This window comes from Acyrthosiphon pisum, chromosome X (genome assembly GCF_005508785.2).
Source record: "Acyrthosiphon pisum isolate AL4f chromosome X, pea_aphid_22Mar2018_4r6ur, whole genome shotgun sequence".
NCBI lineage: Eukaryota > Metazoa > Arthropoda > Insecta > Hemiptera > Aphididae > Acyrthosiphon > Acyrthosiphon pisum.
The window spans coordinates 65,618,623-65,638,375 of record NC_042493.1 but is presented as its reverse complement, the minus strand read 5'-3'; the positions used below and the strand labels follow the sequence as shown (position 1 = coordinate 65,638,375).

The 19,753-nt window shown below is 29.0% G+C and overlaps 1 protein-coding gene across 10 annotated transcripts in view; it reads left to right on the top strand.

Moving 5' to 3' along the window:
* Positions 1-19,753, top strand: part of LOC100161757 (nuclear receptor coactivator 3) — a 53,884-nt gene that overhangs the window by 26,437 nt on the left and 7,694 nt on the right. For 7 of the 10 annotated variants that reach the window (XM_008184889.3, XM_029488373.1, XM_001944328.5 and 4 more), the window contains 2 exons: positions 9,720-9,833; positions 17,556-17,718. In XM_008184889.3, the coding sequence (XP_008183111.1) occupies positions 9,720-9,833; positions 17,556-17,718 (277 nt within the window). Of the gene's footprint in view, positions 1-9,719; positions 9,834-14,002; positions 14,250-16,310; positions 16,709-17,555; positions 17,719-19,753 lie in introns of those variants that run through there. The other 3 variants (XM_029488390.1, XM_008184892.3, XM_016804373.2) reach the window with 3 other exon arrangements.

Genomic DNA, 19,753 nt, shown 5'->3' with positions numbered 1-19,753 from the left:
GTCCCTCTCTTTAGAGAGAACTAAAATATACTTTGGCCACTCTGCGCACGGGGTAGGGGAAACTGTTGCATCGACGTCTACTTTCTTTATTATACAGGGTGATTCGGTTAAGTATCGTCTGATATATTATGATTATCGGTTACTGTGTTATTCTATAATATGTTAACCCCCCCCCCCCCTCCCACCGCCCCCACCACTGAAACGTGATTCTGTTCAACGAATAATAATTACAGAGTAATTATTTAAAAAAACGTTCAGTTATGAATTATTATAACACCATCCGTCCATGTGCAAATTAGTTTTTTAATTCACGATTCAGAACTTCACTTTTTTACAATAATACACATTTATAAACGGTTATCGGTAACAGATACTATACCGGAGATAATTCTACAAAAACGACAATAATTACTGTGTATAATACCTAGTAATACATGATGAAATATAATTATTATTATTATGATGTATATGAATATTTCCCGGTAGACGATTTAAAACGATATATACATGCACAATAATGTACATAAAACTCTGTACATTTTGACTCATGAGGTAATAAATCGTAAGCAAAATAAGAAATCAATGAACTGTGCAGTCATGAAAATAATAAAAATATTTTTATACGTAGGTATTTGACGTGTAATGTTACTATAAATTATTGGGTAGATTCATATAGATATGATATCTCTCATACCGATGACGTTGAAAAATAGTTAATTAAAAAGCTGTGTTGTATTGGTCTTGGATAAATTTATTTGCTTAACCCATCATGAATATTATAGTTTATTTTGTAATGTGTAAATATTTCACCAAAGACTAAACCCAATAATAATAATAATTTTGCGTTCTATCGCTGATTTGATGTATAAAATCACTGTCGCTAACCAAAGTGCAAACCGTTGTGTGTCAAACGTTATCAAAGTACATAGTAGTAGATGATAGGTACCCATATTTAATTAATTAAAAATGTGTTTTTAATGGTGTTTTTTACGCTTGCCATGATCATGTACTGTAATAGTACATCGGATACCCTGTTAGTTGGCAACGTGTGGAGGTGGGAGGGGGCATCCCCCCTCTGTTTTCCACGTCAATTCGCGCACAGGTATATTATATATTATATATATCATATTTATAGATAGACTAATCGTATCGTTCCACAGTGAAACGCACGTATTATAAAATATCGGTTTTAGCGAAAATCGGCTGCGACTGTATCATTCGCCTTCCAACACGGTCGTGCCGACGACGGATGATTAACAATAAATAAAATAACGCCGCCGAGACGCATCGCGCTAGAGGGTTCGTCACTCGCACAAAAAAATAACCATTACAATATTTAAAACTTGGCAACACTGAATTTAGCGAAACGTTTTTTTTTCTGTCCCATCTCACACTACGTATTATCATATTATATATATAGGTATATTATATTCATATTATTACGCTCAATATTGACCCCTTCTCCGCCTCCTCCCACTCCACAATATCCCTCCCCGCATTCCCTCCCGCCGATCCGTACGCAACCACCGACATTGCTGCGCGGCCAACTCGGTCTACCCGCACACATGTCGTCGCCGTGTAAATATTATATTATAATAAATTATAATTATACATAATATTATTATTATTACGCACAATATTTTATCGGTTGGTCTGCTTGCTGTTTGTTCGGTGTATTTCATATTATAATATATTATAATTTTCACATCATAATAGTATTATATCCGATGGCTATTATTTCTCTCACCGTTATAATATTGATGATAATAATAACATAAAATTATTCCATTTGTGCGTGTGCGTTTGTGTGTGTGTGTGTGTGTGTGTGTGTGTGTGTGTGTGTGTGTGTGTGTGTGTGTGTGTGTGTGTGTGTGTGTGTGTGTGTGCGCGCGACCGACGTTTGCGTGTTCGCATCGTGTGCGAGCGACCACGTTTGTTTCGCGCTGTCGCTAGAGTGAGAGAGAGAAACGTGGTCGGTCGGCTGACGGACGGTAGCGATCGAGCGAGCGAGACAGAACGATGGACGGTATAGGCCCCAGCGATCCGCATTGTGTAAACGTATGTGCGGCGGCGGTATAGCTGGCGTTGTTGATCGGAGGGTGGTAGTGGTGTTGGCCGTCGTCGTCGGGGCCGTCGTCGTAGGAAGTGGGAAAGTAATACATGTATACACCGTGCGTGCTGCGCGCGCGTTTGCGAACCTATACGGGAATGACCATGAATCGCCCGTGGCCTCTACGCACTACACCGCGGCGGCGGCGGTGTAACTAGTAACTACGCCAATCCACTTATAATAATATATTATGTAGTTGCTATGCACACTACCGTCATCACCGTCATCACCACCGACTCACCTATGATATTGTGATGTGTGTGCGTGTGCTGTTGCCACGGTCCGCAACTATTCCACGACGCGTAAAACTGGCCCGGATCGGGCGAATTGTTCGAAGTAATTATATTATGTTCATAAACAATGAAAGAGTTCGAGCGACGTCGTTTCCACGCGTCGCAATAATGGAAAACCGTTTCGAAATGTCGCCGTTGCCATTGTTGCGTCGCCGCGTTTCACACACATTTTTTGGCGGCGCGCAATGACCGCCGCGAGGATTCGTAACGGCGGCAGCGATACCATTATGATCGGGCTTAAGGATTACGCTGTAGCATTTGAACGTTTTCTCGGATATGCAGTTGAATAAATAACAGGGTCGAATGAAAATCCTATTTGGTGTGAGGTACAGGGAATCCCAAATTGTGTTTTCAGACCTATTTAGTGTTTTCTCTTACTATATTCAGCAAAAAATGCTGTATAAATGTAATTTAAAAATTTAATGCCCATATTATACCCATAGGTACCAGCATTATGTAAATATTACTATTGTATGCTTTTCCCTCCGATAAGCTGCGTGATGTGCTCATCGTCAACGACGATTGTCTATATTAAATTATAATATTACTTTTTTTATTGATCTATTAAACGATCGTAAAATGTATATCTAAAATTCAATAATTCAGTCAACTGCAGTTGTTTCAGTATTTATACTTGCGTTCATCGTGCATATTTAGGTCTATCATACCTAAGCCTAATAGGTAACAATAATAGATAATAATAATAATTATTACAATCGCGATTATAATCATTAACACGATTGCTCATGTTTGCGCTCAGCCCCTCGTTATGCTGTTTGGGGAGGGGGAGGTACCTCGTTAGGTGGCTTAACGATAACTACGGTCACAACGTGTGACTTAAGCCCCCGCCCCCTGCACCACTCGATTTTGGTTGCTGCACAGACGACATTCAACGCATTCGGTTTATCGTTTGCAATCGTCGTCGTATAGACAAAAAAAACACGTTAACTGAACCGTGTACCGCCGCCGCAACGTTATTATCATTTCGGCAAAATGCGCGCGACCCCATGGACGGGCCCCCTCGACAATGAAATTAATCGCATAGCCAGTATGCGTGCCGAGTAGTACACTACGCATTTTTATTTTTCGTTATAATAATATATAATAATTTTATAATATTATATCACAGACAGGGCCGGATAAACTGCCGGTGCAAACCGGGATCCCGTTGCTTTGAAATATAATATATAGTTGTGGCCTCCTGGTTCCGATATTATGAATATCAAACGGCATACTAGTCAGGATTTTGCTTGAGGGGAAGGGGGCTGATAATTTGTTATACTTACATAGGAAAATCTTATAACGAGGGTACTTCATAAGTTTGGTGTATGAAGGTTTACCTATTTCATTTTTGACTTTTGCAGAAATCTTAGCAACACAAATTACAATTTAAGTACATGGGAGGAATCATATACAACTATAGTTGAAACCGCATGCCGCTGCTCAGGGGGACATAATGTATCACTCACGCACAATAACCATTTCCATGTCATGTATACATTATTTGGACAGATAAACAAGGAATATACCTATTGTAACTTATAATAAAGTGTTTTTTTAACAAAAATAAGTAATGGCTTTAGTAGAGTGTTTTTTAAGAGGTCCAAAATTTTCTTTTGCGCCTGATTCCTTTCTGGTTCAATATCCGGCACTGATCTCACAAACTTGTATGACGCTATAGATAGGGAACTTGTGTCATCGGATATTCAGATGAATATTACATTGTTACGCTATTTTCTCAATTGGCTAATCGACACGTGCAGATATTTGTGATAAATAATAAGTATATATTATGTACAACTTTGGTAATTCAATGTGTCACCTAAATAGTTTGAAATTTTTATTTTTGACCTAAATCATAGTGGACAAACATTGATTATCTTATAATTAGCTTATTCGAAATGCTTATACTCTAGTAGGTCTAGTAATAGGTATTATAGAAATCTGCCTATTTTATAATATTTTATCATTATAATATAAATATAATATATAGCTTTATCATTTTTATTTTCTCTCTGCGAACGTAATTTATATCCAACACGCGTGTCTGTATTGTTGTTTGGGTGTTTTAAATTTTTACCAACAGACTTGATAATCATTGTTGATGTTGTTCAGTTGTTGTTGTTGTCGTCGTGTATACCGTGTATACACCGGTGCCAACTGAGTACCGACATGAGTTTAGAATTTCGTTTTACTCGTGTATTATGCTGCAGCTCTGGCGTACATAATTACCGCCCAATAGCTGATAATATATTCTGGAAATTTAAATAATACACGTGTAGGTAAAAATACGGATACATTGGTATGTAATAGCCAAAAGCTACTTTTTTTCATTCTCGATTGTACCTAATCATATTTTTTATATACATATAATATAATTCTTGAATCAAAAACGATTATGCGATGCGAGTGCTTTAATTAAAATTAAATTATTCTAACTTCGAAACTGAATCTATTAAATCGTTTACTTATTTCACACTCCACAACAAATGTTTATATAATTCTCTAGGACGCGTGTTTGGACGTATTCGTTTATTCCAGAGCATAATTCTGTCTACAAAACTGATTTACTATTATATTTTTCTATAATATTTCAGCAGTGACGTAAACTGCCTGCCATTTGAGTTAGACCCTATCGTGACCTCTAAAAAATGTCAGAGATGCAAAGTAATAATTTTGTGTCTATATAAATGTTCATAAGTTCACATTTTATTTCCATTAGATAATGATTCTTAAATGGCATAGACTTTTTTTATAGTACTTTATCAATTTTCAATTTCATTGTCATTGATTTACTTTATATAATATTTATTCTTATCGTGACTGACACAACTATATTATACACTCGGTGTATTATTTTATAATTACTGAGCATTTAAAATAAAACAATTAATACTGCCATAATTGAATACTCGAGGTCTTGATCTGCAGTCATTTTATTTAACCGCAAAAAGTAAATATTAAAAATCTAATCAATTCTCACTCTATCATTGATCAATACTAAATACACAAATACACCGTAAACATAGATAGGTACAATAGTATATCAAATTAAGGTACAATGATTAGTTTGGTAAACATTTTGTGATATGTATGACACTGAAGTTTATCTCGATTATGGACGATAATTCATATATGATGTCGATACGTTTAATTGATAGTTAAATACAAATTATCCTCTGTACAGTCAGAATACCTATTTGAGAAACACTTATTCGGTAAAAAGAGGCAATAGCCGCGTCAATGACCGATTGTGTTTAAATAATATTATTAGTAGGTAACATCATGTCACAAGTATTTATAGTGTAAATTATACTGATAATGAGAAGTTTTATTTTTCTTCTTTATTTTTTTTTCTTAACTAGGAAAACTAGTCTGAGACGATGCACAGAGAACTTGTTTAGTGACATGAATTGTAATATAGTATTGTCGTTTTATGGCTATGTTTACCGGTACAAGAAATGCTTGAATAGCTCTCAATGTAATCGACATAAATGAACAGTTATATTATAGCATTCCCTGAAAAAAATATCTGAAGTTTGTATTTTAAAAAAAAATTACTAAAAGTAGATATGATATACAATTTTAGAGATTATTTGAAAATCTCATAATAACACAATTTTAATATTTATCCGTTCTGTCTGCTAGCCTACCTATATATAACGATAAAATTATTATTTTTTTATTATATACCTAAGTATTTAATTTAACTTGTATAGTGAATGCAGCATTCACGTGTGTTAATTAAGTAATTTTATCAAATTTATTGTGTTTACTATAGATCACTATTTATGGTTGCAATAAATATTATCATTTAAAATTAGCCGTCTGCTGTTAAATAAGTAATTTATTGTTTCCACAATGCTCATTTTCCTAGTCGGGGTTTTTATTACACATATACTTCAGGAATTATTATTTTGAAGCCCTGGATAAGGTGATGATAAAAACCACTATTTAACATAAAAATAATCTTTCTTTATCCATGTATTTTTCTGGAATACCTAAGCCCTCCCCCTACCTTATAAGTTCGTGCCGATTCGTAAGTTATTGGTCCTCCTCCGACACACATTCTATTATTATTACCGTCCACTCTCTCGTCACAAAGATTCCAAATGGATTTAATTATTATTTAACTTTATTATTTTTGATAAAATTCTATCAAATCTGGATATTTTTTCCATTCATCACGAACAATAATATTGTGATGATAAAGAACGAACCGGTGAATGAATATTAATTTACTTCTAGCCATTCCCGGTTTATTGCCTTCCCCCTTGATGTCCCATGGTGAATTACTAATTTCAAGTGTTGTGGGTTATTTGGGCTTGATGCAATACACTGCACTACTTCAAATCTCGGTTAATCACTCATCGTTACGGCCTTACGGGTCCCGCAGTATATAATATATTATAAGCTCAAGCAATGCTCACAACATTTATCCGTGATAATATTGAGACTATTTGAAATAATTTTCAATGTTTTTGTCTGTTTCTAGTATAGATTTCTAAAGACTTAAAGTTATCCTATACTGATTCAAAATGTCTTTAACCAAATGTTAAAAATAAGGTGTGATGTTGTATTTATTGTATTATATTTAAAAAAAAGTGCTTAACTAATAGTAGAGTACCCATGTAAATTTAAATATTGTTTTAGATTTTTAAATTCGTATACTTCAATATATAGGCAATATGGCATCATGAACATCATGCGCGAATCATTTTTCTCGTCGTAATTTTGCCGTTGTTGTACCTATATCACGTAGTGTTTACGCTAGATATAGCAATTGTAAACATTACCCGTGTTGAATAAATCTTAAAACATACATACATAATCCAATATTTACGTGTCGCGTTTTAATTTTCATTTAATTGTATATTTTATCACAAGGATTTATTAACGAAGAAAAACTACCAGTAAAACAAATAAAACAGTAAATTCATACACTATCACGTCTGTGTAAATCCCATATGACTCAACCTCAATGTATAGTCTGAGTATGGTCTCTAAATTAGTTCAAGGTCAATCACAGTCGTGGGTGTACAAAACTTGCTTAGGATATGAAAGACAAACACCCACGAAAATTCACTTTTTAACCGGAATTCTTTTTTTTTTAATCTACAAACTTCCACGACATTCATAAGTATTATAATTCATTCTTGGCCAGTGTTGTTTTCGTAAAAATCAAATAAGAATAGACTCTAAAGAAAACTTTTTACATGGCGAGTTATTTATATGAAATTAGGGTTTAATTATTATTTATTATACTATAATATAGTTCTGTTGTGATTTTTTTTCTTATAATAATCTGGCATACAAAAAAAAAAACAATAATGAATGGGCTAGTTGCTCAAGTGTTGTTCCTTTGTACTACACACAAAACAAATATTATCGATTACTCTAAAAAACCCTATTGAATACTAATTTCCCACGTATAAAATATTATATTATATCACCAGTGGGTATATAAATTATAATATTATATTATGACGTAAATGAAAGTCATTTAAACTTCCCCCTCACGTGTTGTCGTTAACGGACAACAGTTTGCGTTTATTATTTTTAATTTGTTTTAAAAGACTCCATAATTGTATTTCTCCTTATTAACATAATTATTATTTTAATTTTATATATATACAAGTACATTGTGTAAAAAATTATAAATCCTAACCTTCTTTACAACTGGCTGTTGATTAATTATATTTTCACACGACACGCATTCAAAACATGGCACAAACAATTTACCGCAATGTTCTAAACTAATGATGAACCTACAAAATATACAACAACATTTGTGTATTTTTTCAACCAATTTAAATCTGTTATTTATTATTTTATTGGTTATAGTTGGGGAGCCAATATTATTCGAGTCCTTTTCGACGGACACAACCCTTTCAATCTTAAAACTGTCTACAGTATATGTAATTTATATAAATAGGTCAATAAATAAACAGGGTGGTTGGGTCACATGTAAGAAATCGCATCCTTACTATAAATATACCTTCACAATATAATATAATAAATAATAATGAAATACGAGACATAATGCACGTATTATTATGAGTTTTATAAGGGATCTATGTCATTCGTATATATACCTATATTTACTTGTGTATCAAAAATCATCAAATATACGTGTATAACGCACTTATAACCCATCTCTTTGTGAATTTTGAATTGACACACAGATATTGTTGTCCGCCAGAAGCGCCATTTCAGTAGATATATTTTCTATAGTTACCTCCGGGTCATTAAATATATTACATTTTTGTAATACAACACTCAAATTTTACTCGTGATCTTGTATTCTTATTCCGTTATTAAATTATCTAGAATGATCCCATTATTTTTATATTTAGAGTCAACCTTTGACTTATCTATAATAACACAAAAATAGCACCTCTATTTTATTTAAAAGATTCGATTTATACCAATTATTTGTTTAACAACCAGCTTAATGTAATAACTAATAAATAATAGCTAACACTATATTATGTCATATTACCTTTAATAATAATGCAAATAGAATTAATTAATCAAATTTTTTTTTCGCCATAACACCACTAATTTACTATGATATTCAATTTTTCTTAAATAATAACACGCTGGCTTAAATCATATTATAATAACATAATATTATATAATATGTATAAAATACTTAGTAAATTCTTTATTATCATTATAATGTTATGAAATTGTTTTTTATATAATGTACCTAATGTCAGAGAAATATTTACAGTTTTACTGTTTAACATCATAATCCTAATTTAATAATTTGTTCTTATGAGTATATTTATTTTTTGTTATTTATTAATTACACTCTAAATTGAAATACAATCAAGTTTTCGAAGTCTTCTAATTATTTGAATTACCTACATTGTATTTAAATATTTTTAATTATCTACCCTTAAATAAATCTAATACAAAATTCCAAATAAATTTGAAGTTTGATGATGATACCGTTTATTTATTATTCAGACAGTTTTAACTTTAAAGTTCTATCCAATGAGTTCTTGTTTAAACATATTAATTAAAAATGTCTTAGAAAATACCTATCTTAAACAGTATGACATTTCGTCTGTGAAATAATTAAATCAATTAGGAGAGTAAACTCAAAATGTCGATCGAATAAATAAATTAATTAAATAATTGCTTGCATAACTTGCGTAGTTATTTTTAAACATCAAGAGAATTGCTCGAATGAGTTATAACTATTTATGTATTTAGAATGAATCGTTTATACAATGGAATTTAAATAACGTATCTAGTTAGTTCAATAGTTTGCAATGATTTATTCAATTATTTCATTTATTTTACAGACTGGGTCCATATGATCTCCAAGAGTCTAGGACTAAGATGAGCGGCGGCGCAAGCCCAAGCTCTGCGTTGCCCAAAAAGAAGAAAAAAAGCGACGCCAAGGGTCAATCTCAATTGTAAGTATATTCTATTTCAACTAATCTATAACTATGTCTTGTATAATAAAAAATATGTTTATTGCCTAGTGCATATATGCCTAGGTACTCAAAAATATTCTTAAGGGGATTCGAAACCGTGATTTTCTGTTTTTGTCTAACACACTCGCAACATAGGATTTTAGACTGGTTCTTTATCAAATATACCAATTGATCTAATAAAGCGATAAGAAATCTAAAAACAGATTTGAATTTGCCGTCAAGTCTACTTAAAATCTATTTTCCGACATTTTTGATATTATCCCCATAATTCTTAAAAATGTCATATTAAAAAATACTATTTAAAAATTGTCGTATTTTAATTTTTGGAGAAGTTAAAATCAAAAAATCAAAATTTTGAGAAGTTCGATTTCAAGTAGACTTGACGACAAATTCAAATCTGTTTTTAGAATTTTTATCTCTTCATTAGATCAATTAGTATGTTTAACAAAGAACCCGTCTAAAATCCTTTGTCGCGCGTGTGTGTTAGACAAAAACAAAAAATCACGGTTTCGAATCCCCTTAATATTAGTTGTTAGCTAATCACTATACAATATAATATGATTACATATACGTATCTTCAAAAACCGTGATTTTTTAGTCAATCAACCGTTTCAACAATTATAACTTATATTTTTACTCCTCTAAAGATTTTTGATCGAATTTTGAAGTATATAATATTAAATATGAACTTATTTACAAACGAATAAAAATAATATAAAACAAAATAGGATTGATGAATTTTTTTAAACTTTGCATCTTTTATACATTTTTATAATTTTATTATTTCCTTGCCCTACTTTTTTCGTACTTTTTTCTAATAATTTGTTAACTTCTTAAATTCTAAAAAAAAAAATGTATTTACTATACGTAAAATATATTTAATATAACTTGTGATATGAAATAAATATACTATTAATTAATTTTCTAATGTATTTTGACATTCAACAAAACTAATAGTATTTTACGACATTAGATATTGATTACGAATAGTGCAAAGACCTCTAAAACTTTGATAACCTTACAATAAAATAACAAAGTTCTTTTATTATAGTTCTATACAAATATCCTGCATTATTTTAGATTCTGAGCGGAACGATGAATGTATTGATTTTACAATGATATGTGTTTTTTTTATTTTTGTCTGTGTACACGATAAGTAGTCGAAATAATTTTCAAATTCAATAACTTGTTCGATGGGACTGTAAATCTAGTCAATGCATTTGGGAGGTCAAAATTTAAAATTCCCAATCATTTTCAAAAGTGCCGAGAAAAACTAAAACAAATGACTGTAGTTACATACAATTTTAATCGGTTGTTTATATTCGCGCATTTTCTATACACGATAAAATTTTCAAAATATTTTAATTTGTTTCGAACTGTTAACGGACATTTTCAGTTTCCAATTTTTTTTTTTTATATGAATCTCAATACAATTTTATTTGTTAAAAATGCTTAAAAATTTAAAACAAGGCTCCTAATATATTGTTACAATGACATTTGAAAAATACTAGAAATCCATAGTCACAATTTATTTTTATAAGGATTTAAAGTTGGTTAATACGTAAAAATCAAGAAAATGTGTAAATTATCTTGAACATTTTCTATGAAAATTTTTCTTTTTAAATCTAAGATTTGAAAATTTGATACAAGATTCCTCATAAGTTTGTTTACTTTTATCAACAACAAAAAATGTCTATAAGAAAATAAAATAAAATTTTTACTCCCGATTTTTCAAGTAGCTATTTTATTATTTTATTATAATTCAAAAAGAATAACTGTAGACACTTGAAATTTATATCATATGTTAATTTTATCATTTCCTATACTTGATTAGGTACATTTTCAAATTATTTTAACTATTTTTGATATTTCAAATTTAAAGTTTTAGATTCTGAGTGAAACGATGGATTTTTAGTTTTTTTTCTATAAATGTCAATAAAATTGTATTTGTTGGATCAAAAAGCGTGAAAATAGTATTAATTTATTATAGGGCTCCAGATATATTGTTACAATAGTAGTTGAAAAATATCAAAATACATAGGCACAATTTTTTTTTGTAAGCATTTAAAGTTTGATTTTTGACAACATTTATTTATCAAATTTATAAAATTTTCAACTTTTATAGCTTAGGATTGAAATCTTAAAACAAGATTGCACGTAATTAGGTTATTCTTTAACCAACAAATATCAACAATTTAAAAACTCCGTTTTTTTTTATAAAGTTAGTTTTATGATTAAATTTGGACGAAATTACATATTAAATAACCAAGAATAACGATTTAAGTTATTTTGTTGTAATTTTATAATATTAATTTAACTTACTGGCTACTATATTAATAATAACTTATTATAAGTAATAATAATATATTATATATTATATTAAATATCCACACTTACAAATAGTCTCCGCTCAGAATCGTTTATCGTATAGGTACAGTTTTATTATATCATTGAATTCAAATTTAATACCATCTATTATACAGTGAGCCACTTGTAACTTTCTGCTGACTTCACTTACCCACCTTTTTTTATTTTAAATTCGATTATCGAAAATTGATTAATTTTTGAGTATATTAATATAAAAGAAAATTGTTATACTTATAGATAAACTATTTATCTCTTATTTCAATTTTTACTAAGTATATTCATTTTTATTCCTAATTTTATATGATTGAATTGGAAAAGTAGTTAACTATAATTAATATTTAAATTAATTTTAAAAATTTCTTATAAAATGATGAATTAACAAAATTCTATTTAAATTTTCCAACGTTAAATTGTATAACTATTCTTAAAATACGTTAGGTTCGAATGACATAACTATCTGTTTTTCTTCGATCATATTTTATTATAGACCATTTACATAATACCTATTTAATTACTTACATTATCTGTGATTGTTCACTAATAATTGTAAATTATCAAATATAAGTTATCAAATGGTGAATACATCATGATTCGTGATAAATTACTTTATATAATATTCATATAGAAAAAAATTAACTTACACCTACCGTTAATTAGTAATTATAATTATTCGTACCTACTGCCTTTGCCTATTCGCAACTACGTATTTTATATAGTAGCAAAATTACATTAATAATATCATAGGCTCCTATAATTATTATTATTATTTTTTGACGGGTTTCGATTATATTTTTGATTTTCTTCAGCAATATTACTATTTTATAAACGTTTATTAAAAAAAAAAAAAAATCAAAAATAATACATGTATATAAATGTATAACAATGATGAATACTACCAGCAGGCAAGCACTGGAGGTATATAGTGGCTGCGGCTGTGGCGGTTTGGTGGTTATGGCGGTGGGGGTGTTCATCGTTCTTTAGCGAATCACCTTGTACGCCAGTTAGTGAATTTGACGGGGAGATTTAATTATCGTTTTGGCGTAACACAACTTATTTTAGCAGCTGAGTCGGCGGCAGGTCTATATTATTATACTGTGGCTTTCTGCCGCTGCTGCTGCCATCGTCAAGGACACGCGTTTTCCCTCTTTGGTGGCGGCGCACACACCGGCACATGCTGCAGCACAAAGGAACAACGACCAAATAATAATAATATAACATAATACAATTTCTATTTTCTGTTACAACCGATTTGAATGCTGTGTGCCCGAGTTGTGTATAATATATATTTTATACATAAATTATATATATTATATTGTACACAATACACATATTATGTATAAGTTGCAATACATATAATATTATATTCGTATTTCTCTGATTAATATCATATATATTTATTATTTAGTCGTCGTCGTCGTTTGCAGGGTGTGTGCATTGCGGTTTGTAAAGGACCTAATTAATTCCCTCCCCTTTGAGTTATTTATACACAGCGCCTGCCGCCCTCGCAGCAGCACTACTTCTAACGCCGGAATCCGTACTATACACACGAGCGTGGGTTTACCTTTTACGATTTCGTACATTATTATTATAATGTAATGTATGTTAATTAACACTCTGTAATATTACGTGTGTGCATATAATATTGTCATATATATAGCACAGCAATTATTATTATTATTAATTTACATATTATGTATATATAAATCTTCAGTATATAAGTATATACATCATACATATATATAATATATACCTAACCCCCTTTTGATTGTTGACAGATATTAACGGAGAAGTGAGAGAAGGGTCGGTTTTTAAACATTATTATATTTTTCCGAGGTAATTTGTGTCGACAAAAGCAACCGACTGAAACTCCTCAAAAAGTACTCGAATATCTGGAGGAGCCGTGCCGTAAAATAATGTACGACAATAATTAGGCGCCGCACAATATTTACGTTCGAATAATTAATCTCATTAAACTTCAAGTATCGTGACAATTATTACCGTGTTATTGTGAACCTCGGTCGTTAAAAAGTACTTAAAAGTGATTTTATTACACACTCGGAATCATAATAATATATTATTATTATTATTATTATTACTATTATTATTATTATGAATACGAGTAAAACGATTTGTTATGCACTGCACTGTTGTTAATTTGGTGTAGGTAATGCATGATTTATTTCAAAAACAATATCAAGTATAGAATAACGGTGTGTGCTGCTATTAATTACTGGGGCTTGAATTTAGTTGTAAATACATATTCGTTCTCAAATTGTAAAGAAAATAAGTCAATTTCCTATCTTGTATAAAAATTTATCCAATTTCCGTTTTGTAAATTTTATAAACATTTAATTTTTCTCGTGTAATAATATTGTCCAACAAATACTTATCAGAATATTGTGCAAGTCTGAAGCTGGTTTTGCATTTACATGAATGTTAGTGTATACAAATGTAGACAATTTTTATTCTTAGATGTACCATGTACGCAATATTACTTGCTAAAATAAACACTGGGAGGTAACTGGCGTTATCATTTTAAGCTGACAGCAAAAATTACAATAATTTCATAATGATAATTGTATTAACTATTAGTTGAAATAAAATAATGTACCTACGTACCCACATAATATATGATTTTATTTTAACTAATTGAATTAGTTTCAACTTAATTCTATATTGGTTTTAACGAGGGTTTTAACTAATACAATTATACCAACATAATAGAGTTTGGGGGTTAAGACTCGCCCTCCAATTTTTTTTCAATACAATTTATAATGTAAAACCTAACCTAATATATGGTACTATAGAAATGCTGTCAAAAATTGAAAACTTATTTTATAATTTATATACCTATCTATGATATCTATAATTAAGCCAACATTTTTTATTTAAGCTAAATATTGCCTCGCATCATTTGTCACATTCATTAAAAACGTAACTAACTATTAATTGTTTTTATAATAATTTATTAGTAAATTAAATTACCAACGTTTTTTTGAAATTCCCGCCTGCTGGAAAGTATATAGGATAAACTATTTACTATCTATTTATTTTTTCTTAGATTTAAAAAAATATAATAAATAATATCAATCAATATAATATAATATGACATACAGCAGAGGAGCTAAGTTTAAAATAATTATTTCCCCAAAAAAATAATTTACATTAAACTTGGGATTAGCATTATTTTACCATTGATTTATTATGATATCGATTTAATTAATCATTGGTCATTATGTTATGATACGATGACAGCATATTGGCACGTGAATAGACGAAGAATCAAAGAATTAAAATTGAAAATATGTTATAATTATTCAAGGTTCAATAAGTAAAGTTTTACAAAGTCTTTTTCGATAAAATATGTAGTCCCTAAAACCCTAAAACAGTCCAAAGTTGATCATTAAATTTATGGTTTCTGTAATACTAATTGTTTTATAGTTTCCTTAAAATATTAAAATTGGAAAATCTTATAATTTCCTCAATTGTAAAATAATTAGGTATGGGCATATCTACCTGATATAGTAATATGTATAAAATATGTAATATATAATATATGGCTGGGAATGTAATGCCCTAAAAATTCAAAATAATGGACTTAGATTTTTTTATTTTAAACTAGCTTTGAATCAAAAAATATTTTTACTAAATTTTAAAAAAAAAATTGCAGGACTAGACAATTTTAATAAATCTTTTTCATAGATTATTAATCTGAAAAAATAATTAATCCCACTTAATTTTCCACCACCATTCATATTATCGATTCTTACGACGAAGTACAGATCAGTTGGAAAAATTACGATTAAAAGGACGCTTCACAGACATTAGTTCGTCTCAGTCTTACAATTGCGTAACATAGCAAATTGTACGCTCAGCAGATCACGTTTAGCTCCATTAGATTAAAAAATAGAGAGAAGTGACCTCTTATACAATTTAAATGTAAGATTATTATTTAGGGAATCACTTAGGCTTTTTGTTATATTTTAATTTTAAAACGAGTTATGAGTACTTTAAGATGTACAAACAATTTACAATTTTAAAATACTCATAACTCGTTTTAAAATTAAAATATAATACAAATCCTATGAGATGATCTAGATAATAATCTTACCTTTAAATTGTATAAGAGGTTAATTCACTCTAATTTTTAATCTAACAAAGCTAAACATCACATGCGGGTGTGGTGTCCTCTTAATATTATTCGATTAAATCAAAACTTTTTTAACACCATACAAAGTTACGTTAGTAAAAATCTTAAATTCAATTTTTAAAATTCGGACATTAGTAATGAATGCCCTAAGAATCCTAAAATGCTGTAAAAAAAATAAAAAAAAACCTTTAAGTTTAAATTAAAACTTCTGATTTTGATTCGAAAATACATGAAATGTATAATATCATGTTCTACGACGAGCATTGTGTAGCTAGCTTTGGAAAACAACGCAAAGTGCATCAAAATCCCATCTCTAAATGTGTATATTATTTCACGAGTAAGTTTTTATAATAATATTCTATAATTTAAATTATAGGTGCCTATAATAATATTCTCGACATTTCCATTGAATATTGTTGAATTATTTGTATTTATATTTATGCTCAATTTAACAGTTGGCGTTTCGTATTTTTCTGAATAATTCAAAAACATGATAAAAAAAAAAAGAGGACGTCGCACTCGCATATGTTGGATCTGTCTTACACACGTACGGCATACCAAAAACGTTTTGGCGCGGGAAAGAACCGAGAAGGCTATAGTCATAACTAAGAAACGAAATTTTCACCATAAATAAAGGAAAAATTTGGCTGTGCAATATCGTTTTTATTTGTTTGATGTCACTTATACGAAAAAAGTTCTTATTGTTTCAAAATCCATTATTATTTGTGTTTTTCAAACTTTAATAACTTTTTTTGAAGTTCCGATAACGAAAAAATTAAAAACGATATTTCACAGCCAAAGTTCTTCATTTCATGTGGTGAAAATTTCGCTTCTTAGTTATGATTGTAGCATTCTAAGTTCTTTTCCGCGCAAAACAGTTTTTGCTAAGTTGTACATTTGTAAGACGGAGATACACATGCGGGTATAACGTCCTCTTAAGTTAATATTCTGCCCCTAAAGTGACTTATCAAATGCGAGAAGAATACTGTATTTACTCTGTATAAGTGATCTTTCTAAAAGTCTTAACAACTGTTGCAAAGTTTGCCAATTAATTAATATTACTTATAAAAATCGTATCTCAACATTTGGCCGCTTTATATGGACAGTAACTAATATTGCCGTCCCTTAAATCTGCATATTTTAACACTTTGAACTTTTAACATTATTAAATCATTTATTTTCAGAAACAAGTGCCGTAATGAAAAACGTCGTCGAGAACAGGAAAATATTTATATCGAGGAGCTGGCCGAGTTGATCTCAGCTAGTTTTGCGGACATGAATTCCTTGTCTGTAAAACCTGATAAGTGCGCCATTTTACAGGAAACTGTGAATCAGGTGCGAGCCGGGGTAAGACAATATTCTTCTTTTTTTTTTATCCTTTTAACTTATTTTATGTATTCCTATTACCTTAGATTATAATTATTTATTTATTTCTAAATAACTAAATAATAATCCCTAAACATTTTTCATGCTTCAGAGCTTTAGAAAATATGTTGGTTAAAAGAAACATTTCGTTTTTATATTGTTATTACTTACTATATTTAATATGCTACTATACTTTACTCTACTTACTATATAATATAACAATCAAATGTAAATTTTAAAGATATTTTTTTATCTATAGATACTTCTTGAAGTTAAAATATATATAAAAAAAAATCCTTACTTTTTACACCCCTTGTTTTAATTTTATCAATTATTTGAATATTAATTTAAATAATTGTATAATAATTACCTAGGCATTTATTTTTGAACTTATAATTTTTATTATATTTCTCAATGTAGGTTGTGCTTCAACTTTTATCATTTAATATTATTTTTTTACTTCCCAGCTTTTTACTAAAACCTATAAAGGGAATAGACCTCCTATTTTCACCATAGTCTATTAGTAAATCTTTATATATATATATATTTAAAATAATATGTTATACAAGTCATAACTTTCGATTACTTATACATACAATATTAAGTATAATTGTGTACAGTGTGTTGTACCTATTTCATTAATTCACTTTAATGTAAAATTAAATATAATACAAAGTAAAACAAAATATTTATGCTTTTATATTTTCATTGAAATGCATTTGAAAAGAATATATTTTATAAGTTTGAAAGTTGGATTTGTTTATATAGAAAAATACTGTGAAAATCATGCGCTCACGAAAACCCCTATATTCCAAATCCTCAATAAAAAAAAAACACAATCAAATCATCCTCCAATCGTATTCATAAATTCTATGCAATCAAAAATACCTATAGGACCTTAAATCTATTTAATTAAAAACCAAATTAATTTTTTATTTGTCATAATTGTACCTATTTGTATTAAAAAGGTTTAATTATTTTAATTTTTAAGTAACTATTTATAGTATTTTTATTTTTAATGTTTTAATAAGTAATTTATTATATTTAAATTTAAAATTAAAATTTGTATTATGAAGTTAAATTTTATTTTTGGTTAAGTTAGATTGGAACCTCATGAAAAGTTATCCATCTGAAAATCCAGGGCCTCAGTCTGCCTATTGGCTATTATAAATGTATTTTTTTTAAATATCCATTTATATGGAAATTGAATAATAATAATCTAGCTTTTCCCTGTTTTGTAGATCCATGAAAATGTAAACTAAACTTAAAATTTAAATATAGGTAATTTTATTTTATTATGTATGTATCTATTTATCAAAATTATTTTGTGTGTGAACTAACCTTATGATCATAACTAAGAATCATTAGTTGTTGTATTCAGACATTTAGCACATATTTTATGAATAGCTTAAAAGATACCTAATTGAGATGCCTAATTGAGATGACAGTTAATTTCACTCTAGATTTTATCAGTTAAATTGTTTATATTTTATATATTTCAAATTGTAGATTTTTAGAGAATATTTTAATATTAATTTTATATAGGTAAATAACCTAACATATTTTTTTAGTTAAATTTTCATAGGAAATCAAGAGGTTGAAACTTAAAAATATTCAATATCATTACAATTTTATGTATACTAAGTAACAAAATACAAAACATTCACTTTATTATTTTTGCCATATTTTGAATTGTTGAAGTATGTATTTTATGGTTTATTTTTTGTGTACAAACCCAAAGTTAAGTGATAATACTTTATAGTTTAGAGTGTTTTTATTTGACAACAATAACAATAATGAAAGCTATAGATTTATCTTATCATTGTGGTAATCCAACCAGTTAACATTAGTAGTTAATAATCAATTATATTTGACAGTAAACTTCAAGCATATGATATTTATAATACTTATTATGCTATATTAAACCTACAAATATAATTTAGACTATACTTTCAAATACTTTTAATAATAATAATTATTATAATGACACTTTTATCATTTGACAATTTTTATCCAA